We start from the raw sequence: 26,145 nt of genomic DNA, 5'->3' as shown, positions 1-26,145 counted from the left end.
CCTCATTCTGTTTGGCCTAGTGTTGAATGTGTTAATGCAAGCAATGTTGGTCTCATTAGGACTGGGTTCTTAGACTTCATCCCAACACTAGACACTACTACAGCTCCACACACTGTTCCTTGGTTCAATACACTGTTCCTTGGTTCAATTCATTGTGCCATGGCTTCACACACTGTTCCTTGGTTCAGTACACTGTTCCTTGGTTCAATCCATTGTACCATGGCTTCACACACTGTTCCTTGGTTCAATCAATTGTACCATGGCTTCACACACTGTTCCTTGGTTTAACACACTGTTCCTTGGTTCAATCCATTGTACCATGGCTTCCCACACTGTTCCTTGATTCAATCCATCGTACCATGGCTTCTCACACTGTACCTTGGTTCAATCCATTGTACCATGGCTTCACACACTGTTCCTTGGTTCAATCCATTGTACCATGGCTTCCCACACTGTTCCTTGGTTCATTCCATTGTACCATGGCTTCCCACACTGTTCCTTGGTTCAATCCATTGTACCACGGCTTCACACACTGTTCCTTGGTCCACCACTGTACGATGGCTTTACACACTGTTCCTTGGTTCAATCAACCGCCTCCGTGGTGTAGTGGTTAAAGCGTTCGCTCGTCACGCCGGCTCGGAGTCAGTATAATGTGTCTGAGTGGGGTATTCATGCTTCACTGCTGCATGGTATCTCAGTGGGCTAGCACTATAAAACCAGCTTAAGTCTGGGCTAATACAAGCAGCCACACATACACATACACACGCATGCACGTCGTCATATGAGTGAAATATTCTCAAGAACGACGTTAAACCAAATTTCACCTATCTTCACCTCAACTTGGTTCAATCCATTGTACCATGGCTTCACACACTGTTGCTTGGTTCAATCCATTGTACCATGGCTTCACACATTGTACCATGGCTTCACACACTGTTCCGTCACGATATGGCTGCAATATTGCCGATGTGACGTTAAATATTAACTCACTCACTCACACACTGTTCCTTGGTTCAATCCACTGCACCATGGCTTCACACACTGTTCCTTGGTTAAGCACACTGTTCCTTGCTTCAACCCATTGTACCATGGCTTCACACACTGTTCCTCGGTTTAACACACTGCTCCTTAGTTCAATCCATTGTACCATGCCTTCAAACACTGTTCCTTGGTTTAACACAATGCACCATGCCTTCACACACTGTTAATTGGTTCAGTCCACTGTACCATGGCTTCACACACTGTTCCTTGGTTCAGTCCATTGTACCATGGCTTCACACAATGTTCCTTGGTTCAGTCCATTGTACCATGGCTTCACACACTGTACCTTGGTTCAGTCCATTGTACCATTGCTTCACACACTGTTCCTTGGTTCAGTCCATTGTACCATGGCTTCACACAATGTTCCTTGATTCAATCCATTGCACCATGACTTCACACACTATACCTTGATTCAATCCATTGTACCATGGCTTCACACACTGTTAATTGGTTCCATCCATTGCACCATGGCTTCCCACACTGCACCTTGGTTCAATCCATTGTACAATGGCTTCACACACTGTTCCCTGGTTTAACACAATGCACCATGGCTTCACACACTGTTCCCTGGTTTAACACAATGCACCATGACTTCACACACTGTTCCTTGGTTCAGTCCACTGTACCATTGCTTCACACAATGTTTCTTGGTACAGTCCATTGTACCATGGCTTCACACACTGTACCTTGGTTCAGTCCATTGTACCATTGCTTCACACACTGTTCCTTGGTTCAGTCCATTGTACCATGGCTTCACACAATGTTCCTTGATTCAATCCATTGCACCATGACTTCACACACTATACCTTGATTCAATCCATTGTACCATGGCTTCACACACTGTTCCTTGGTTCAATCCATTGTACCATAGCTTCACACACTGTTCCTTGGTTCAATCCATTGCACCTTGGTTTAATACACTGTACCATGGCTTCCCACACTGTACCTTGGTTTAACACATTGCACCATGACTTCCCACTCTTTACCATGGCTTCCCACACTGTGTCATGGTTTAATACAATGTACCATGGCTTCTCACAATGTACCATGGTTTACTACAATGTACCATGGCTTACCACATTGTACCATGGTTTAACACATTGTACTATGGCTTCCCAGACTATAGTTTTTTTAACACACTGTGTCATGGCTTCCCACACAGCACCATGGTTTAACACATTTTTGTACCATGGCTTCCCACATTGTACCTTGGTTTTATACATTGTACCATGGCTTCCTACACTGTACCTTGGTTTAATAATTGTACCATGGCTTCTCATGTTGTACCTTGGGTTTAACACACTGTCTTTTGGCTTCCCACACTGTACCTTGGTTTAATACATTGTACCATGGCTTCCTATATTGTACCTTGGTTTAACACACTGTCCCTTGGCCTCCCACACTGTACAATGGTTTAATACATTGTACCATGGCTTCCCACACTGTCCCTTGGCTTCCCACACTTAATCTTGGTTTAATACACTGTACCATGTCTAACCACACTGTACCTTGGTTCAACATACTATACAATGGTTTAACACACTGTACCATGGCTTTCCAGACTATAGCTTTTTTTTTAACACACTGTGCCATGGCTTCCCACAGTGTACCTTGGCTTCCCACACTTTACCATGGCTTTCCACACTGTACCATGGTTTAACATATTGTTCCATGACTTCCCACAATGTAATTTGGTTTAACTCATTGTACCTTGGCGTCCCATACTCGGTACTCGGCAATATTCCATCTGTCTGTCAATAAAAGTCTGTAAATAATCCAGTCTAGACCAGACAATCCAGTGATCAACATCATGAACATTGATCTACGCTGCTGGAATACAATGACATTATTATAGGATATGTATATAGCGCACATATCCAGGCAACTAGTGGATGCTCAAGGCGCTGGTATTTTTCCCTCGATCACTGGATGTCAATCTCAATGGCACATCGTATTATCAATCTCAACTCCCCTGGGGAGTATACAACTCTTGCAGCCACCAGGCACACCGAGTTATTGTGACATGTGACAACCAAGACAGCGAGCCTGACCACCCGATCCCATTAGTGGCCTTTTATGACAAGCATGGGTTGCTGAAGACCAGTTCTACCCCGGATCTTCATGGGTCCAATGTAGACTAACACAAACAAGTAACAAGTCATATTTGATTACATAGTTACATTTATTCAGTTCCTTACATATGGTCAGAATCATGGGTACTAGTTGTTTAAGGTCAATATTTCTTGATGTCTGATACAGATTTATTTGGAATTTTGAAGGCCAACAATAATTCTGCCATGCCAACTTAACTGGACATAAAATATAACAAGATATAATATCAATGTATTCTACTGTGGATGAAAAAAGAATAAGTGCAACTGTAATCCCACAAATTAAAATGTAATGGTTTCATAGATGTGGCCACAGAGCTGGTTGTTCTTCCATGGCCCATGCGTTTTATGTCTGTTTCATTCCGGTAACTCTCCCAAAGAACTTAATCAATGTGGAGTATCTTTACCTACAATCATATAAATATTATAAATTTCATAAACTTATCAAAGTCATTTTTTTCCATTACTTGCATTTAACAATTTCAATCTGAGTTTGATGACCTTCATCAACTTGCCAGTGAGTGAGTGAGTGAGTATGGTTCTACGCTGTTTTAGCAATATTCCAGCAACATCATAGCAGGGGACACCAGAAATGGGCTTCACACATTGTACCCATGTGGGGAATTGAACCCGGGCCTTTGGTGTAACGAGCGAACGCTTTAACCACTAGGCTACCCTACCACCCCTCATCAGGTTACCATCACTGTGGGTGAGTGAGTGAGATTTACAGCTCCTTTTATGTGCAGTGAAACTCAAAGCACTTCATGATCAGATAACAACACAATGGATTTCTAACAACTATAAAAGTATTACCCTCAACAATTGCTCGGGACAATTATACAATAATAATTCAAGTATTACACATCAATAACAATACATAGTAATATATAAGAGTAAAATATTTCCTTTAAAATAAACATTAAAATCTGTCACCAGTTGGACATTTGACAATATATACACAGAATATAACACGCATAACTGGAATCCAATAGAGATATCAAAAAGAATCTGAGATCAAACCTGAAAGGAACAAAGGGAGGTAACTTTGTATCTCCCTGTTAAATGCAATTCAAAATTTCAACAAAAGTAGAGGTTACATATTCATATTAAATCTTCATAAATTTATTCCAAACAACTCGATTAATGATCAAGTAATATAACTTCTGTTAACTAAGTATACAGATTAAATAGTCTTATAAAATATTATATTATGGAGATCTATGCTAAGCAACAGGGTTATTGCACTCAAATATAAATATACTACTCAACAAAAGTTAAGGATCACCTGGTTCTGGTCATATTGTTACAGTTTATAAGTCATCCCATGATATATACTATAGTAAGATGGAAGGATCAGGTTTTCCTTACTTCTCTTGAGTAGTATACATTGTGTTGCTAAACAGTTACTTCATGGGCAAGCACTTCTGGTCAATTTGATTAGAGGAAGAAAAGCACCTGTTGTAAAAATATTGCACAATTTTTTAATTTTGATGTGGTTTGATATTTGTTGTTGAATCTATTTCTGTAATCCATCAAAGATTGAAGGGTGAGGGGACTAAATATAATCATAATTATTATAAATATAATCAAACATAAATATTTGCTGATTGCGGCGTAAAAGAAAGTATGAGATGTCTTGGAGATATGTTTACTTTCAAATATACAGAGATTTAAATACTGGTATTTATGTCTAATAATTTATACCAAGCAATCTGCATCATGAAGCTAACAGTAAACATGTTACAACAGATCAATAGATTGTTTGGGATACTTCATTAGTCAATGCAGGGCTCGATTTTAGGACAGGAAACATACTTGCACCTGGTGCAACCTCAGGCAATAACCTTATTGCACCAGACAAAAACAGGCTGCTAATGATTTACTTACATGTTATCCTTGGGTTTTGATATTAAAGGCACAATGTCACACCACGCTTCTCTAAAAATACATAATGCATTTCTCTCAATAATGCTAACTATCAGCCCTCAGGGAAGCTACCATATAATTTATTCCCAAAATAATTAAGTATTTAGATTACAATATTAAATAAAAAAGTTCAGATGAATAAATGCAACATTGCATTAAATCGACTCTCACGCCCTCTATCGGCCGGACATTATTTCAAGCGAACCCAATAGAGTTATGTCCCTTGGAGCACTCTTTATGAATATCCTATAACCAAACTTGGAAAATAAGTATTTTATTGTATCAATGGGAAGCTAAAGTGAGTACATATGCCACAATATATGTAATATAGGCCAAAATATTGTTGAAAATATGTGACATTATGCCTTAAATGATTTAGAACATCATTATAATAAAATTAGTCCATGTCTGATAAGATCCTCTTATCTTACTCTTAAAATTTCATGACATGAACAGTAACAGTCAATCGATCAATGTCTGTGTAGCCATCAGAGTCACTGCTCCAATACAGCTCCTCATCATTCTGTTTCCAAGATGAAGTCCGTCTTCTTTGAACAGCCAAATATTATCATGCACTGGGTGTAAGTTGCTAAAATATGAATTTTGCACTTTCAGGTTGCACCAGTGCAAGTCCTAAATGCTTAGATCGAGCCGTGCGTTGATATTGCTGTCACTTCTAGACATGGAAACATAAGTGACAACCCATTCCCCCCACCCTTCCCCCAAACCCCTACCACACCACTGGTGGATTAATGATCTTCGTTAGAACAAAACCAGTGTCTTGTTTTACCAACTCTCACGGTGAATATGCCAAATGACAAGAGCAAATCAAAATATATGTGTGTCATGGTTCTTTTTTTATGTTAATTTTTAAACATTTAACATAATGAATAATAAAAAAGGCACATTTTCAGTCAACACACATTTTACCAATACCTTTGGATACCACAATAAAGCCCTTGTAAATATCCAAAACAAGCTTTTGACTGACTGACTGACTGAGTTTGGTTTTAAGCCGCTTTTAGCAATATTCCAGCAACATCACGGCGGGGGACACCAGAAATGGGCTTCACACATTGTGCCCATGTGGGGATTCGAACCCTGGTCTTCGGCGTGACGAGCCAACGCTTTAACCATTAGGCTACCCCACCGCCCCTCAAGCTTTTGAAGTGAGTTGGGTTTTACTCATGCTCATAGCAACATTCCATATCATCGCTGGATGATTTTACAAAATATCTGGATAAAATATTCCCATGAAAATGCATATTGCTTCCAGCTCCACTAAGTAAATCTGTAAATAGTCTGATTGTATGATTGATATATTTGATTATATTGCACAGAACAATGTTTCTATCATTCAAAAAAACAACAATTGATATCTACACAACCAGTTACTATGACGATACACAGAACAGCTCATAAACAAGTATTAACAATCAGATCAGATACTGCACTGAAAGTATTCAACAGTTAAAAACAATCATGGCAGGAATATTATCATTTTAAGAGAATTAAAACATCCATTTTATCAACACAGAAGTTCAAAGTAAAATACATCCTTGACTAGCCAGGGTAAAATAGTATCCATTACAATAAAACATGTCTGGACCAATTCGTCACACTAGTTTTGATTGCAGATCTGCTTTGAATGCTACAATGTCAAAAAGAGCAGTCCATTAAATTTCATCTTTGCAATCACAAATACATTCTTGTCTACCCCGTGTAAAATGTTTCATTCTAATACAAAACATTTTTGGAACAAGTCATCACCACAGTTTTGATATGAGATCTGGTTTGGCTGGCACAATGCCAAAAATATATGAATCTGTTCTTTCATGATTGAGAAAGTGTATATCAGTATTTCAAACCCAACATCTCACGGGTTCATTTATCGTGTATCTTATATAATAAAAAACAAGAAGAGGATTACATCAGTAAGAGAATCTCCTTCTGTGACAAGACAGTGAGCGAGTGAGTGAGTTTTATGCCGCACTCAGCAATATTCCAGCTATATGGCGGCGATCTGTAAATAATCGAGTCTAGACCAGACAATCCAGTGATCAACAGCATGAGCATCGATCTACACAATTGGGATACGATGACATGTGTCAAGCAAGTCAGCGAGCCTGACCACCCAACCCGTTAGTCACCTCTTACAACAAGCATAGGTTACTGAAGATCAATTCTAACCTGGATCTTCACGGGTCTGTGACAAGACAGACTCATTTTCATTGGTTGGTGATTTCAAGCTCAATAGTGAGAAATTCTTTGAGAAGTCTCCGCCTTGAAGATCAGGGTTATGAAAGTTTTTCAGCAAGCCATGATTGTCGTAAGGGGTGACTTACAAGACTCACTGGCGCAGTTATTGCGTCCCAGTTACGTAGATCATTCTTAGGATGTCAATCACTGGATTGTCTGGTCCAGAATTTGTGATTCACAGATCACCATCATGCATGTAATATTGGGTAGTGAAGCATGAAACAACACACAAATCTTTACCTAGTGAGTGAATGAATGAGCTTTTAGCTTTTAGCAATATTCCAGCAATATCACGGCAGGGGGCACCAGAAATGGGCTTCACACATTGTACCCATGTGGGGAATCGAACCCGGGTCTTCAGTGGGAGAAGCAAATGCTAACCACTAGGCTACCCAACCGCCACCTTAACCCAGCGAGGAATAACACTGCTGTTGATTGAGAAGTCTAGACCAATAATTCTCTGGCTGAGGATGACTATAAATACAGACAATCTATGTGATGTATCTACGAAACGAGATAACAGAATTGATTTCTTCATAAAACCAAAGAAAAACACCAGTATATCGTATACACTGAAATACTTAGGTACTGCAAGCGGTAGAATTCAACAACCTGTATAAGTAGACACTACACTATGTACAAAACATGAAATAGAAACATAAAAGCCATCTCACCTAGAATCTGAATAATAAATTTCACATAAGTAGGTCAGGTCACGATGGCCTACACTGAGTAATTGTTGATTAAATTATTATATGTTTATAAATGTGTGTAAATAATAAAATATATTTGTACAAAAGGGAAAATATACTAGTACCTGTCAGCAAGGGTTTCTTCAAATACTTGCAAAATTTGTCAAAATTGCATAAAAACATCAATAAACACATCGTGAACAGAAATATATTTTGTTACGTATTTACTTTAAAAAAGTCAAAATGATTTGAAAACTAATTTAAATTCATTTGGGATCATTTTAAAAATCTTCAATAGAAGATTAGTATAGTAGAATCAGCATTACAGGACACTGTTTTTTTAAAACACTTCACTTAAAAAAACTCTTTAAGTGAAGAATTAGGAAGCAAAAACTCCCTCACATGACAAAGTTTTAAACTGAATCAAAGATTAACAAAAACTGTTTCCTCATAAAAAAAATAACATGGCCTTGCACTCTCTATCCATAGAACTCTCTCCGTTGTTCAACATGTCCTTGAACTCTCTCCGTTGTTCAACATGTCCTTGAACGTAGGTTTAGATTTGCAGAATCATCCTAACTTGAACCGTTTCCCATCTGAATCAAGGGTGGACCAAAACAGACTACGAGATAATATCATTTCAGCTTCAACTATCAGACTTGCGAGATCAATAATCAGATCTTTATAAATATTGCACAAACACTGGCTCAGTCTATCACTGAAAACAATGAATAAAACATGACTGTTCAACAACTGCTTCCAGTACTCACTGATTTCACATAGAAATTCACATCAAGTCACAGGAATGTTCATCTAAACAAGCGACATCAGATCAACAATAACAAACAGTGTTCAGGAAAACAGTTTCCTGATGAATCATCATACAACACTCTTCAAGACTTCAGAATCATCTGCAAGAAAACGCTTCTCTCCAAATTTGACAGGAACCAGAGAGAAATATGTAAACATTAAAATATGTTGAAAATTTCATCCAAAATAAATCTATTTTCAAATAGTGCAACTCGAAGAAAAGGTTGATTTCTTCTGAATTTCTAAGTTTACAAAACAATGTAGTTGCTTAGCAACTAACGTTTGGAGGGATTGTTCTGCAAAGCACTATAAAATATTCAACATTGTCGAAACACTAAGGCTGGTGTTAATTAATCAGCAGACTGTCTCGTATACACTGAGGAGAAAGCCATCTTATATTCTCCAATTGAAACACATTACTCAGAATGGACACCAACACACAGGACGACTCGAATTACATGGCTTTCAAGAGTGCTGGACTTTTATGGTATTCATCTCACGATGAATTCATACTTGCTGAGTACTGATTTGAAAAAACACAGGAGGAACATTGGACGGTCTAGATATCAAAACAGCTTGAGGAGCACGACAAGTTACACTTCAAACTTAAAACAGAACAATCATTTTGTTGATAAGCCTACGCTTAATTCCAAACATTTACAAAAAATGTAAAATGTATTGTTTGAATAAATCATTTTTTTGTTAAATTCTATTTATTTTTAATGACAAAACTTTCACTTTGACATATTTTAGACATACCTCAAGTCATGCTATCTATAAAAATATATTGATTTCTGCACATGGCTATTTATAACCTCTGACAGAAGATGTGAAACTTGATGTGGGTTTATTTCAGGCAAGGTCAGTACTTCCCAGGTTTGTATGTAGTAAATTCCTCCCCCTGCTGTGAGTACATACAGCCCCAGAGGACCAGTACGCGTGTGTGTGTCGGACAACAACTAGAGTGAGTACAGTATTACACCACCATTAACGATATTCCAGCATCGCTGCTCACCCTGGTACACATAGAGTCTAAGACAACCATATTGAGCTGAGGCAAGATAATAGTATATGGATGAACAACTTCTCTATTACAGTGACAGCAACATTACGGTGTAGCAGAGGCCCAGATAAGCTGCGTATCCGGGTAAAATACGCATATAAAATGTCCAATTACGCATTGAAAAAATAATTGTTGCGTACCAATTACGCATTTAAAATGTTAGATACGCATCAAAAAGTTTAAAACAAATGCGTACGGAATATATTTATAAAAATCGCTTGCGTAATGAAAAAGACACGATTGCTATCAAGTTGTACTGTTAGTATAGGACAAGTGTTGTACTGTCAGTATAGGATGAGTGATTTTTTATGAAATCATTTCCATTATATTTAAGTTGGTTTTGATTAGGTATGACATAAGGCAGAACATACCTGCTTAGTAAACTTACTCAATGACATATACTTAGGTGAGTAAAATGACTGAAATACGCACATATTTGAAAGCAGTGGGTAACGGAAAATGAAATACCCACTCAACATTCATAATACCCACTCCAAAAAAAAATACAGTGGGTACAGTACCCACATGAGCTAAATCTTATCTGGAGCTCTGGTGTAGGTCCCAACACCATTATTAAGCAAGTATTATCACTTGCTTGATAACAGTGTTAGAACCGACATTGAAACATCCCTCTAACTGTAATGGAGTGAGTAAGTTTAGTTTTACGCTCTTTTAGCAATATTCCTGCAATATTATGGCGGGGGACACCAGAAATGGACTTCACATATTGTATCCATGCCGGGAATCGAACCCGGGTCTTTGGAGTGACCAGCAGACACTTATACCACTAGGCTACCAAACCGCTCCCACTGTAATAAAGAAGTTGTCAATCCATATATTCAGGGCTCCAGATAATTTTTCAAAATCAGGAGTACGTACTCCTTATTTTTTTCAATATATGAGTACTGGAAAACAATAAGAGTACATTTAGAGTACTGAATGGAATTTAATGGTGTATCATTAAACTTGTGCTTCGTTTCATATATGCATGACAGCATTGCTACTCTGGTGTAAACGGTCAATAAACAATTAAACAATACTTTTTCAGATAAATATGTCTGGAAATGATTCTAAGACTGTACACAATTGCTGTGGTGCGTATCTGCTACGTTTTCTAAATTATTTCCTACCGTACTGTGTATATTTTTTATCCGTTCATACGCCGATACGGCCCTTATCTGTAGCCCTGATATATTGTTATCCTTCCTTAGAGCTCCAACTTCTAAATGCCTCTCAAACAAGTCATATTAAGCTGCTTATTGAAGCAATTAACAATAGTATACAAACATAACATCTGAGTACCGTGAAATTATGATACTATATCCTACACTTTAACAGTGGCCATTAAGGACCCAATTCACAATACAGAAATAAATTGAAAATTCGAAGGTGTGGAAGTTTGTATCAAAACTATTTATATTTTTCTTATGAAGCCATATTTTGCAATAAACCAGGAATTATTGTAGAACTTTAAACCATGTCTTTGTTGAGGACAAATCAAGAAACTTATTTTGACCAAATTTAGATTTGTGTTATTGTCCATATTTACTTGATTTGGTGGGTTTTAATGATGAATTCAATACAAAACTGTAAGTCAGTCATATAAACACTGCTTAGTGCAGTATTGCAGTTATATCATGCTGTGTCAGTCAATGGGTGGGGAAGTGACCACTTGGGTGCAACCCATGAACATTGATAGTTACGGCGCTGACAAGCGTAAAAAACAAAATCAGGCCCACCAGGATTCCTGACCAACAACCATCAAACGATAATTATGAATGTTAATAATTCTATAAATATCAACTAAATTACATTATTGTCATAAATCTTAAATTTTGGCTGCATTTTGACAAAACTAATTTTCAGAATTTTTGACAGAAGTCCTTTTCACTTTGACCTACTCATACTTAGTTGTCAAGAAAACACTTAGTATGACAGCCAATCAACATCAATGTCTTCAGCTTGCAATGGTGGGAAAATCCTCACTTCTAGACTAACGCTTAATCTCTGAGTATATATAATTTTGATAGTAACATATAAACCCATTTAAATTGAAAAAAAAAAGAGTCCAAGTGAGATGAGAGATTCAGAACCTGGGGAAATCTAGACTTGCTTCATTTAGGGCTTTAGCGTTGCAGGGAGGGCTAGGCAGTGAGACAAACTATCACTTTTTCGTCAGTGCTACCTCGATTAGTTTCTGTGACTGCAGCCAAAATACAGGATTTATGGCAATGATGTCTTAGAGGATTCATAAGAATTATACGTTTTCGTGTGCCGTAGGGCCCAGCATGGCCCAGCACAAATTGGAAATTGAAAATTGGAATTGGAATTTTAACCTATCAAGTTAACAAAATGTCACTAGCCTTGTCATCCTTCACAAGCCTTGAAAACAATTCTTAAATGGAAATTAAGGTGTTTTTCTCAATAAAATCATGTTTTAAAATATGAAATTATCTCAGGATAATTGAATGAAATGAGTAATGATCAATCGTAATTTAAGTAATTCGACTAAATTTCGTTAAATTTTAGTAATTATCTATAGAATTTTTACCAATTTTAATCAGTTGAAGTTTGTCAATATTCTGATCATAAAGACATACCACTAACAAAGAAATCATTCACAAAACGAAGAACTAGCTTTCTTGGAGCATCATGGCAGTGGGAATAACAAGGGAGATTACTGGATGATCTTCATCTGATCAAAAACTTCAAAAAGAGTTACCTGCCCTTGCTGTGTACAAACCCAGGTAACCGGAGCAGGATAGAAAATGACATGAAAATAATCTGTATAAATCTATGTTCACTTCAACTTACTATGGAAATATAAAATATATATCACAGATAGGACAAGAAGAACCGAACCAATGGCATCATCTCGCGTTTCTTTATGTCCGATCGATCCTTGATGAGGTATCCCAGATAGAACCAATCCCCGCTGCTGTGGGTCGTGTACGTTTGAATGTCCACATGAGGCTTGAAATTAAACGATGGCAAGTACATTGAGTAGATAACCTGCTGGTCAGTGTTCATTAACGATCGGTCAAGCAGCATTCGGACCGCCTTCATGTAGTCTTTGGTATACATATACAGAACCTCTGGCCTACCGAGAAACATTGCACCAGACACCCACACCAAATTCTGCAATATGACCTCTACAGGGGTCAAGGTCGCATCGAAATCATGGACTTCGCTGTAGGCAACTTTGTTTTCATCCCAAAATGGTGGTGTTTGGATGTGGAATTCGGTGCCTTCATCAGCAATGTCACGAAATAAGCCTATATCTAACCAGCTGAGATATTTTGTTTTGTAGAGCTGTTCTCGAATGACCTTGTTCACCAACTCAAACTTTGCATGCATGACACAGGAATAGTTCTCATTGACTGTATTTGGGTGATATTTTGGGTAGTGTTGCTGGCGATAGATGTCTCTAATTTCCCCGGCAAGGGAAAATGACCACAGTTTTCTTCTTTCAAGGAGGATTATTTTGGACTGGTTTGATGAAAAGTTTTGTCGGAGTTTCACAAAATGGTTGTAAACATCCTGGCTGTCTGTGAAAACAACGAGAGGGTTGTTGAGACGGGCAAATACCTGCATCCACTGAGTGTAAAGGCGAGGAGTGTAGCTGTACCCTATGCCTTTAGTGAATTTGCCCAGGTTGAAGTATGCTGTGATGATGGTGACGTCATCTGACAGGTGCCCCTTCATCACGTGACTGTGGACATCCTCCAGTCCGACATCTCCACGCCACATAAATTCTGACATCTACAAGACAGATATATGAAGACTACATCATCTCTGTAACAGATGTTTCCGTATAACATCCGTACAACTATAGTAAAACTAATAACTCAAGGGACGATTAATATTAGTCTGTCATAACTATAGTTCATTATACACATTTTCACAAAACTAACAACCATTGGTTGTTTTGGTTGGTTGGTTTGTTGTTTAACACCGCACTCAGCAATATTCCACTTATATGGCGTCGATCTGTAAATAACAGTATCTGGACCACACAATCCAGTGATCAACAGCATGAGCATCGTCTACACAATTGAGATACGATGACATGTGCCAACCCAGTCAGCGAGCCTACCACCTGATCCCGTTAGTCGCCTTTTAAGACAAGCATCGGTTGGTGAAGATCAGTTCTAACCCGGATCTTCACGGGTCAAACTAACAAGGTGAGGTGAGGTTAAATTGGGTTTAAAGTCGTGCTTGAGAATATTTCGCTCATATGACGACGTGCATGCGTGTGTACATGTGTATGTGCGGCTGCTTGTACTAGACTGAAGCTGATTTTATAGTGCTAGTCCACTGAGATACCATGCCGCAGTGAAGCATGAATACCCCACTCAGACACATTATACTGACTTCGAGCCGACCAGTCCTTGTACCCATTAATGCCGAGCGCCAGGCAGGGACCAACAAGTACCATATTTTAACGTCTTTTGGTATGACGCGGTCGGGGATCGAACCCGCGACCTTCCGCTCTCCGGGCAGACGCTCTAACCACTACACCACGGAGGCAGTCTCAAACTTACAAGGAAGTACCTGGGACCAACACAAAGAATGTGTTACAAGTGTGTTCCTTATGAACAGTCCTCCTGAGAGGGTACGTAAGTCCCAAAACATTCAAAGTAAATTTAAACCTACTACTCTTTTAATCGTAGAATATATGTTCGTTTAATTTATGGCTAGATTATCTAACATTGCTAATAGCTGAGGGGATGGTGTAAATCCAGCTAGGGTCCATGCAGGAAGCAAATGTACTATAAGTCCCCATGGTCCCCAGTATGGTGATCTACCTTCAGTTGTTGGCAATCTATAGCCCATTTATACATTGTATTGTCTTCTTTAATTGGAATTTTTTAGCTTTGTTCGCTAGTTTTATATTGATATCTGTGATTATCTAGTATTTTTACTGTCCTTTCGTCGGCAGGTTTTTATAATATCTATATATATTCTATTTCAATGTCAAATGTTCTCGTCACGATATGGCTGAAATATTGCCGATGTGACGTTAAATATTAACTCACTCACTCACTCCTTATGAACATAGTTTACTATAGCATGTCACCAACACAAAACCTATGAAGACTAAGTTACAACATGGCACAAAGCTGACTCACCGGTGTGGGGCGAGCATCCCAGGAACTCGAGTTGAGGCGGAGGTAGGCGACTGAAAACAGAACCAGCATCATCAAGAGATAGCACACACCCCAGACTTTTGTCAGAAGAGGATTCATTATGAAGGAGTATCTGTAACAACCTTAAAATACAGCCTTAGACAAGGAATTTTTTGTGCTGAATCATGAAAATGACTATGACAAATCTTGAAGAGCATGTCATAATTCACCCTGCAGAAGAAGAGTGTCAATCACAAAACCTACAGATCATGGCCTAGATTTTCGAAGCTCTCTTATCGCTAAGATAGTCGTAAGTTAATGTTAATGTATGGCACTTACGACTGTCTTAGCGATAAGAGAGCTTCGAAATTCTAGGCCCATGTGTGTGAAGCCACCATGATATTGCTGGAATACTGCTTAAAAGGGCAAAAACCTTACTCACTCACAACAGATCAAGCTCATGAATGGGTGTGATTTTACTTAAATTATTGCAAAGTTCTTTTATTGTTCACTTCACAACATGCCTGGATAACAGCCCTAAGATACAGCCTTAGACAAATAGACCCCCATCAATAAATGTTACCGCTCTTTGCTGATAACAGTCCTAAAATACAGCCTTAGACAAATTGACTTCCATCAATAAATGTTACCGCTCTTTGCTGATAACAGCCCTAAGATACAGCCTTAGACAAATAGACTCCCAGCAATAAATGTTACCGCTCTTTGCTGATAACAGCCCTAAGATACAGCCTTAGACAAATAGACCCCCAGCAATAAATGTTACCACTCTTTGCTGATAACAGCCCTAAAATACAGCCTTAGACAAATAGACCCCCAGCAATAAATGTTACCGCTCTTTGCTGATAACAGCCCTAAAATACAGCCTTAGACAAAAAGACCCCCATCAATAAATGTTACTGCTCTTTGCTGATAACAGCCCTTAGTTACAGCCTTAGACAAATAGACCCCCAGCAATAAATGTTACCACTCTTTGCTAATAAAATGAGGGCCTTGTAAAGTATTGGAATGGTGTAGTGTACGTTACATAATTACTTCAGAGGCTGGAATGTATCAGTGGTCATGTGGGCAGTGGTCATGTGGACAGGTGTCATGTGGACAGTGGTCATGTGGACAGGTGTCATGTGGACAGTGGTCATGTAGACAGTGGTCATGTGGACAGGTGTCATGTAGACAGTGGTCATGTGGACAGGTATCATGTAGACAGTGGTTGTGTGGACAGGTGTTATGTAGACAGTGGTCATGTGGACAGGTGTCATGTGGACAGTGGTCATGTGGACAGGTGTCATGTGGACAGTGGTCATGTGGACAGGTGTCATGTAGACAGTGGTTGTGTGGACAGGTGTCATGTGGACAGGTGTCATGTGGACAGGTGTCATGTGGACAGGTGTCATGTGGACAGTGGTCATGTGGACAGGTGTCATGTGGACAGTGATCATGTGGACAGGTGTCATGTGGTCATTTCCCGGTTTTACTTTTTGTAAGTAAGACCTCTTACCAGGTTTTACTTTTTCCTAACTCTATATTAACATCAACATTCAAATTCAGATGATATGTTAGTGTTTGAAATCAATTGAAAAATATCGTCAAAGATCAACTTATATGTGCAAATTTTTTCCCTAGCAGGATTGGAACCTTATATTTCAGGGTCCCGATCCACAAAACGTTCGTAACGTTACGACGCATCGTAACTCTATACTTTATCATAGACTTACGAATGGCATGGTGCTACGAACGTTTTGTGGATCGGGCGCCAGATTCATAAGCAGACACTCTACCTCACAGCCACCTGGCCGACAAAGAACGAGGGTTGAATTATCTATTTATAGTTAGGCCTACTGTCATTCAATTGATTTGATTAGCGCTTCTGTTACTGTTATGTAGCTTCATTACATGATCATCTAATTATCCATCATTGACGGTTTATACGTATAATAAAGCACTCCTCCTTGGTTATGGTTGGGAAAGTAAGCCCTCGACCATTGGCTACTTCTCGGTCTTACTTCTCCCCACCCTCCGGTCTCGGGTCTTACTTTTCTAACCATAACCTCGGAGTCGTGCTTTATCCTACACATTCTCCACATCTGTGCATTGTGCAAAACCCTGGAAGGTACGTTGTATTTAGGTAGTCTTGGCCAGCTACCTATAGTGCTTATTGCTATGACATGATATTTACCATCCCAAAACATCCAAGCATGATACCAGTGCATGAAATAAGCCCAAACCCCATCCAGACATCAGGGCTGGCAACTTCAAAATGTTACCAGTCCAAAATGGATTTAACCAGACCAGACACCAAGATATGACTCAGATGTATATAACATCTCAGTTTTTTACCAGACCATCGGGCTGGCAAGCTGTAAAACTAGACCATCTGAAATCTAACCCGTCTCGGTCGGTCGGACAGGCCTTATTTCATACACTGATGATACCCACTTTATTATATTGTCATTCATAAAATCTCATTGAAAAACCTGTTCTTATTTTCCACAGTATCTGAACATTGCATTCTGAGGAATGTGCACAATAATATATATTACATCATTCAGTTATTGATTTGTCAGTCACAACAATCAATACAGTTCTGACTGACACCTGTTTCTTCATGCCGTAACATGGAAGCAAAACAACAACTGCCTTCAAATATTGATTCCACTTGCCTATCATGGCAATCAGTCGGTCTGCTCACTAACATAGCAGATCTTCATCATGGAGGACCTACATCTATTCTTGTGTAACCTGGGAGGCTTCATGTTTGCTCAGTCTGCCTGCCCTTGTCACAATGTAATAAGGTGCAGAAAGAAACAATATTTTGCCTAAATAAATCTCTTTTAAATAAAGGAAGAGGGGAAATGGCAGAGGTTTTGACATGTTAAATTGTTAAAAAAGATGCCAAACTTGTAAAATGCAGAGAAACCTACCCAATAAATACTCATGGAAACAAATAAGGGAACATATGAAGGCACAGAAATTATTTAATTATATACTGAGGGAAACAAATAACGGTACATATGAAAGCACAAGTGTTCCTTTATTCTTTTCCAGGTTTCTTCACCAGCTTTGTATCTCACTGTGGGTGAGGATCTTAGAATACGTAGAGGAACACTGCGATGAAGTGGTGTTCCTTTATTTGTTACCCTCAATATATGATTAAATCATTTCTGTGTTTTTCTTTCAAACAAACTCTTTTTGTCAACATTGAAGTAATTTAATTTTAAGGTATGGGGGTTACGTCACAAATAAAAGATAAAAGTTTTCTGCTCACTGCTGCTGCTCAGTAAGGTTTGACGCAGCTTTTAGCAATATTCCAGCAATATCACAGCGGGGGACACCAGAAATGGGCTTCATACATTGTACCCATGTGGGGAATCAAACCCAGGTCTTCAGCGTGACGAGCAAACGCTTTAACCTCTAGACTACCCTACCGCCCAAAGATCAATGTTGACACTGATCATCAATAATCCAAGGTTGTTAAATGAGGCGACCAACTGGATCAGCTGTTGAGGCTTGCTGATAGATGGATGCATGTCGTCATATTGCAATTACGTCAATCAGTGTCATTTGCTAAACTGATTGATCAATGCTTGATATATATTTACTGTCATATAGTTGGAATGTGGCTGGGTGCAAACAAACAAACAACAGCCCAAAGTGAATAAAGTTTGACTTACAAAACAGGACATAGGAAGTGTAGAGGATGCCCACGAAAAGCACAAGTCCCTTCACGTAGTGCTGCCATTCCTTCAGCCAGTCCCCTCGGGCCCCGAACATCATCAACAGCTGAAACCACAACATCATCAACAGCTGAAACAACATCATCAACAGCTGAAACAACATCAGGCCCCCCAAAATAAATGTTGTGGTTCCGATTTCCTACATTTCAGAACTAGGGTAGGTAGGTAGGGGTTGTTGTTTTTGCAAAATATTTTTACATTACTCATGTGTCAGAAAATAAATTTAATTTATAATGTGGTGAGTAAAATTGTTAGGCTCAGCAGGAATATTTAGGGTCGGTCGGGAAATCGGAACCACAAGCTTTTTTTTTTTAGGCCTTATCAATGGCTGAGGCCAAAACATCATCAATGACTGAAACAACATCATCAACGGCTGAAATAACATCATCAATGACTGAAACAACATCATCAACAGCTGAAACCACAACATCATCAACAGCTGAAACCACATCATCAATGGCTGAAACCACAACATCATCAACAGCTGAAACAAAACATCATCAATGACTGAAACCACATCATCAATGGCTGAAACCAAAACATCATCAATGACTGAAACCACATCATCAACGGCTGAAACCAAAACATCATCAATGACTGAAACCACATCATCAACGGCTGAAACCAAAACATCATCAATGACTGAAACCACATCATCAACAGCTGAAACCACATCATCAATGGCTGAAACCAACACATCATCAATGACTGAAACCACATCATCAACATATGAAACCAAACATCATCATCAATGGCTGAAACCACATCATCAATGGAAACAACATCATCATGGATCATGTAATGTTGACTGAAAAGGAAGAGTCACATATAACCTGAAAAAGGGATAAGGGTGGTTATGCCATTGGAAGAAATGACTAAATGTGAAATAATACCACAAAAGGCATCAGTGGCTGAAACCCAAAATGGCATCATTTTCGGATCCAGTCTTGAGGAACCACATCATCAACAGCTGAAACTGAAAACATGTCCCCATTAACTGAGATGATGTTTATAACTGAAACCCCCTAAAATCAATGCAAACCACAACATCTGAGACAGAAATAATTTATAGCAAACCACATCATCAACAGCTGAAACCACATCATCAATGGCTTGAAACCAACACATCATCAATGTTGAAAACCACATCATCATAACTCTGTAAAAAGAAAACAACATCAATCATTTCAATGACTGAAACCACGACATCAACAGCTGAAACCCCAATTTTACACCATATGCACAAGCAAGGCCATAACTCTGTAAAACGATCAATTTAACACCAATTTTAGAATTAATTTTAAAATTTGACCAGTTACATCAGTGTGTAAAATATTAGTGCTCCAAATTAAATCGTTTTGATTTGTCTCCATTGTCCCCATGTGCAGACAACAAACTCTGTTCCAATATCCCCTGCCCCATCTGGGGTAGCCTAGTGGTGAAAGTGTTGGCTCATCACGTCGAAGGTCCAGGTTCGATTCCCTATATGGGTACAATGTGAGAAGCCCATTGTTTAAGCAACGTAAAACTAAACTTACTCACTCACTCCTTTCATGTGTTTCTCAACGCCAACCACAATCACCAACAGAGGGTAGGTGGAAGAGTTAGTGAGTGAGTGTATATGGTTTTATGCCGCTTTTAGCAATATTCCAGCAATATAACGGCATGGGACACCAGAAATGGGCTTCACACATTGTACCCATGTGGGGATTCAAACCCGGGTCTATAATCACAGAACCAAAAATGGGTGGCACGTACAACTCCCTATATAAGACAGCGGAGAAGCAGCCTTCTGATGGAAATATAGAGAAATATAAGGCTGTCGGCGACAATTATAATGAACGATGAGACATTCTAAATCAGAAATACTTCTTTCAGAGACCATATACCTGGTAATTATCCCAGCCAGTGCATTTCATATCAGAACTGTTAATACTTACATTTAAGTGAGTGAGTGAGTTTTACGCCGTTTTAGGAATCGAACCCGGGTCTTGCCGCTTTAAGCAATATTCCTGCAATATCACAGCTGTTGCATCCTCTGCCACTGACAGTGACAGACACTGACAATTTTTATTCACGTTTTATTCGAGACCATGGCCAATATGACGGTATACTGTTACAAGTGTGTTGATGCTGGGCTTATATTACAGGTACCTTATCAGTGTTGTCACATGATTACATTTTAGGTGTTACCGATGGTATTGATATTTGTATGTGTATTCATCTGCATAATTTAATGGGCGGTCATATAAATTATCATGAAATGACATTCACCACAGTCGAAAATGGATCTTGGAATTTATCTACACCTCCATAGATGATGATATTCAGCATATACAACTGCAAATATCAGCAAAAAGTTCAAAATTGGAATTATTAATTTACAAAATTATGCCATAATAGTTATTACTTAGACTGCCCGATATTACTGGTATACTGGTTAATCACAATACACCTTTAAAACGAACAAATATTGCAATAATTTTTTTCAGAAACGGTATAGTGGGCATTATAAATATATGAAGTTTTGTGATTATCTCTATGGTTTAAGTTAAAATTTACAAAAACTTTCATTCACATTTAGTTTTCCATTGTAATTAACTGACAAAACAGCACACTTTACATACAATAAATTTTATCAAATAATTTACAGTCCCTAAGTCAAATCTAAATTCACCATTCCTGTTAGCTCAACCATAACATCTATTTTTAGCGTTTTACTATGTAGTGAGTGTTTAGTTTTACGCGGCACTCAGCAATATTCCAGATATATGGCGGCAGTCTGTAAATAATCAAGTCTGGACCAGACAATCCAGTGATCAACAGCCTGAGCATCGATCTGCGCAATTAGTAACCGATGACATATGTCAACCAAACCAGCGAGCTTGACCACCCGATCCCGTTAGTCGCCTCTTAAGACAAGCATGGGTTGCTGAAGGCCAATATTCTAACCAGGACCTTCACAGGTTTTTTACTATGTAGTTCCCAATCTGTTCGGAATACGGGTACCAGAATACAATTTATTTGTCAATACACAGCCCTAGTTATTACTTATGTGTTGTGGCTTTGTAGAAGTGATTTGTTTTTCACTGAATAAAAGGACTGATATAGAAGATAAAGTTCCAGTCTTTAATTTTACATAAACGGATTGAATTTTATCCTAAAACAACTTTTAATTAAAGAAAAAAATACACCCAACCTTTGAATGAAATAACTTTTGTTCTCCCTATTTACCTCCATGGTCCCTAGTATGGTGATCTTCCTTCAGTTGTTGGCGATCAATAGCCCATTTTTACATTGTATCATCCAAAAATAGTTTTCTACTTTTAAATATATATGCCAGCTAGTTTTAACTCATTTTGTGATAATCTAGTGGTTTTACTGTCCTTCGTTGATAGCGTTTTATATATTATATGCATTTATTATGAATTTATGACTAGTTTTAGTCATGTGACTATAAATCTTAACTCATTCACTCACCCTATTTACCTTCACTTAGCTTAACTCCTGGATAAGTCCCTGTGATGAAAAGAATTCTTGTTGCTACACATATATTCCAAGCAGCACATTTAATTTCATATGGTCTTCCTCACGGGTGAAAAACATACATCTCCATCAACAAACATCCTTGAAAGTCGCAGCCAATGCATCCAGTCATGAAAACATGAAATTGTTTTTGCTACACGCTGGACATCCAAAAACAGAAAGGTATGTGGTATGTGGAAGTATGTAGAATGAGGAAGTAGACAGAATGTGGAAGTACATGCCACAGTGAAGAGGGGAAGGATCTTGTGTTCAATGAGACGCGAACCACTGTGAAGTGACAGTAAGCGTGAGCCTTGAAAGGGTCTGGATATAATAACTGACTGACTGACTGAGTTTGGTGTTACGCCGCTTTTAGCAATATTCCAGCAACATCACGGCAGGGTACACCAGAAATGGGCTTCACACATTGTACCCATGTGGGGATTCGAACCCGGGTCTTCGGCGTGATGAGCCAATGCTTTAACCATTAGGCTACCCCACCACCCCCTGGATATAATAACAATAATAGTGGTTTTGTATTACGCTTTTTCCATACTTGGATATTATGCTCAAAGCGCAGTGAGGATTGATAGACATAGACTGGCAGCAAGGCCCTGTCATTAGATCCCTTATTGCCAGGCCGTGACTGGGGTAAGATAGCCTTGCTCCAAGGCTGCACTGAGTGCATTTCCCACGGATGTATTGTAATTCTATCCCTTAAAGAGGCAAGTCTAGCACACCAGTTTGTTAGCGGGACAAAGTGTTCTTTTTATATATTTTTCAGAAATTATCATTTAAACAATTATTATTACCTTGTGTAAGTCTATGGGTAAAGCAACCCTCCCCTATCTCACTAGCTGTCTACAGAAATCTGTGTGAACTGAAATACTTATGCAATGTTATTTAGTTTATAAAAAATCTCTAGTGTTTGTCTAAGGGTTAGTTATATATTTAATTATACCATTCCTTAGTCTATTGCATCATTTGTTTGTGGTAGATGAGTGAGTGAGTGAGTGAGTGAGTTTAGTTTTACACAGCTTAAGCAATCTTCCAGCAATATCACTGCGGGGGACACCAGAAATGGGCTTCTCACATTATACCCATGTGGGGATTCAAACCCGGGTCTTCGGCGTGACGAGCCAACGCTTTAACCACTAGACTACCCCACTATTAGACTAACACTGACTCTTCTCGCATTAGACTAACACTTAGTCATTGAGTCTATATAATTTTGATAGAAACAAATAATTCCAATTAAACTGAAAAGGAGCCCCAGTTAATAACCCCCACCCCACCCTCCCCCACCCCCCCAGTTAATGTCACTTTCCACCCCACCCCACACACACACCTAAGATTTATGTACAAATTAAGTGCCACACCCACCCAAGATAGCGTCTGTTAATGAGAGTCAGTGTAAGTCTATATCTGTCGTGTTTCTATCAGATAATGGACAGTCGGACGCAGCTGTTGCTGACATGAGATACGAACAATAACAGCATTGTTGGACCACTCACTGCCATGTTTTACTGGAACATGTCCCGCCAAATTGCACTAGCCTTCTCCATATGGCCATAATGTCCTTGCTTATTTTAGCCGAGAGCTGCGATGATCGGCTATGGCTATTTACGATCTGTCTTGCAGCATAGATTGACTGGGAAAGTCCAATAAATTATGAAAGACAAAGTGAGTGATGAGCGATTGATTCCATCGATTTTATATCACGATACCTTTAGCAAAAGCAAATTGAGACATATTTCAATTAAGGACCGCAATTCAGTTTGTTTTCCCAATTTCCACACCTGATTTCCGAAAGAATTTTTACCTTACGGAGAAACTGAGATGTGATGATTAAGAGGACCGCTTCATCATATTAGGGGCATACAGTAGATGTGAATCTAACTAGTGATAAATGAAGGATCGCTGCAAACAGATTTAAATTATGGTCGGTGATTTTAAACATGAAATGCATAGACGAATGCACGAAAATAACACTTATTTACCATTTACATCCTCCAGCGCTCACAGCATCCCGGCTGGATGAGGTTCGTGTTTACACGGTTAAGCTTCTTTCCGAGATATGTGTGTCCTTCCTGCACGAAAGTGCTTCAGACTAAACATCAATGATGGAAAACAGAGACTCTCTGTGCCAAACCAGCTGAAACATGGCATCAAAATGGCTGTGTGGGAACCGACATCGCGCATCTGACTTTGCTTTAAGCATCTATGAAATATGTTTGTTTATCATCTGTACGGTTCCAGATATATGTTTTTTATTATGGAAATGGCGCAAAACACATTTTGCTTCCATAGTCTGTCTCACGGTGCCTGAACCATATTATCTCTCCTTCACCCCAGCACTGCTTGTGATGTAAACGGTCTAAGTGAAGCAAGTCTAGATTTGCCCTGGTTCAGTATCTTCCCTTGTCACTCTGGCTCCTTTTCAAATTAAATGGAGCTCTTTGTTTCTCTCAGAATTATATATTTACAGAGAGCGTTGGTCTAAATGTTTCCACCCTACGTCATTTATGACGTTATGTGTGATGACGTCACAGATGGTGATAACAATGTTATCTGTTAATAATTCCCAGATTTGTAACAATGTAACGATAAGCCTATCGATAATGATTATTATTACAGTGTAATATTTTACGGCAATAGTACACTAGTGTAATACCGCTAGACGTATGACACGATAATGAGTTACATTCACAATGCTACAGCTTGTTCAGCTTGACCTGATCAAGTGATTACTAACACATTACGTGACCCTGTCACAACTGGTTGGGTCTATTATTGTGAAGGGGTGCACCTTTGTCAGTTGATTGTCAACAGGTCGTCGTTTGACATCTCAGTGTCGAGAAATCGTCAGCAATGTCCTAACTTTCTTTAAACTTAAAAAGAAGCTACATATGGTTTAATGTTTCGGATTCGGGCTTTTTGAGAGGCAGCGAGCAGCAACATTAATAACATTCTCTGCTCCCCTATTTAATGAAGTTAACTCGACCTGCCGTTTGTGCCATTTGACCTCTAGGGTCATGCATATGTAGAGTAGCTCAGGTCAAGCTGAACGCTGCAATACCTCTATCACAATGGAATAAGACCTTGCTTGACTCGCGGAAAGCTGACAGTCGTCACACTGTAGGCAGTTTCTATCAGTTTATGTTGGAGAGTAATAAACAGAATACTAAACTCTCTTCCGTGAAATACCATTTTTATTAAACTCGTGAAAGATTTAGCATCAAACTCGCTTTCGCTCGTTTGATACCAAATCATTAACTCGTTTAATAAAAATGGTATTACACGGAAGGTCGTTTAGTATCCTCTATTTCTCTATATTCGTCGTTGAATATCCAGTGTCGGTAGATGCTGTGATATTAGTTATGCCTGGCATTGTTTAATCTGTATCGTTGTTCGTTATCATCACGCCCACAACTCATACAGTCACATTCCAGTGCCATTCGCTGCTTTTCCCGGGGGCTGTTGGGTAGCCTAGTGGTTAAAGCGTTCGCTCGCCACATCGGAAACCCGAGTTCGATTCCCCACATGGATACCATTGTGTAAAGCCCATTTCTGGTGCCACCCGTTGTGGTATTGCTAGAATATTAATGAAAGCGGAACATAACTATACTCACTGTTTGTTTTTCCCCTTTGATGTCATATTGTTATTTTGTAAATCACACCTAACCTTTATAAGCACCACTTGACTGCGTGTATCTCAACATGCAAGTATTATGGCGCGTTGGGCTAGCCTAGTGGTTAAAGCGTTCGTGCTTCACACCGAAGACCCGGGTTCGATTCCCCACATGGGTGCAGTATGTGAAGCCCATTTCTGGTGTC

General features: G+C 39.0%; 1 protein-coding gene and 1 long non-coding RNA gene across 3 annotated transcripts; one reads left to right on the top strand and one right to left on the bottom strand.

The window, feature by feature from the left end:
- The first annotated feature begins 3,584 nt into the window (after positions 1–3,584).
- Positions 3,585–20,756, top strand: LOC124280345. Its single transcript, XR_006899658.1, has 3 exons — positions 3,585–3,690; positions 13,564–13,569; positions 20,743–20,756. It is a non-coding gene; the product is annotated as an uncharacterized LOC124280345 (long non-coding RNA).
- Positions 11,741–24,378, bottom strand: LOC124280344. Of its 2 annotated transcripts, none has more exons than XM_046716249.1 (4): positions 24,309–24,378; positions 18,721–18,829; positions 15,035–15,084; positions 11,741–13,664 (listed from the first exon to the last, which is right to left on the bottom strand). In XM_046716249.1, the coding sequence occupies exons 1-4, from the start codon at positions 24,309–24,311 to the stop codon at positions 12,738–12,740; spliced, it is 1,089 nt and encodes a 362-aa protein (XP_046572205.1). In that variant the 5' UTR covers positions 24,312–24,378; the 3' UTR covers positions 11,741–12,737. The 2 variants fall into 2 exon arrangements, with proteins under 2 accessions (XP_046572205.1, XP_046572206.1); XM_046716250.1 differs by lacking the exon at positions 24,309–24,378 and adding an exon at positions 22,273–22,377.
- Positions 24,379–26,145: the final 1,767 nt, after the last annotated feature.

This window comes from Haliotis rubra, unplaced genomic scaffold (genome assembly GCF_003918875.1).
Source record: "Haliotis rubra isolate DU_JTF1 unplaced genomic scaffold, ASM391887v1 Scf265, whole genome shotgun sequence".
NCBI classification, from domain to species: Eukaryota; Metazoa; Mollusca; class Gastropoda; order Lepetellida; family Haliotidae; genus Haliotis; species Haliotis rubra.
This window is presented reverse-complemented; position numbering and strand designations above follow the sequence as displayed.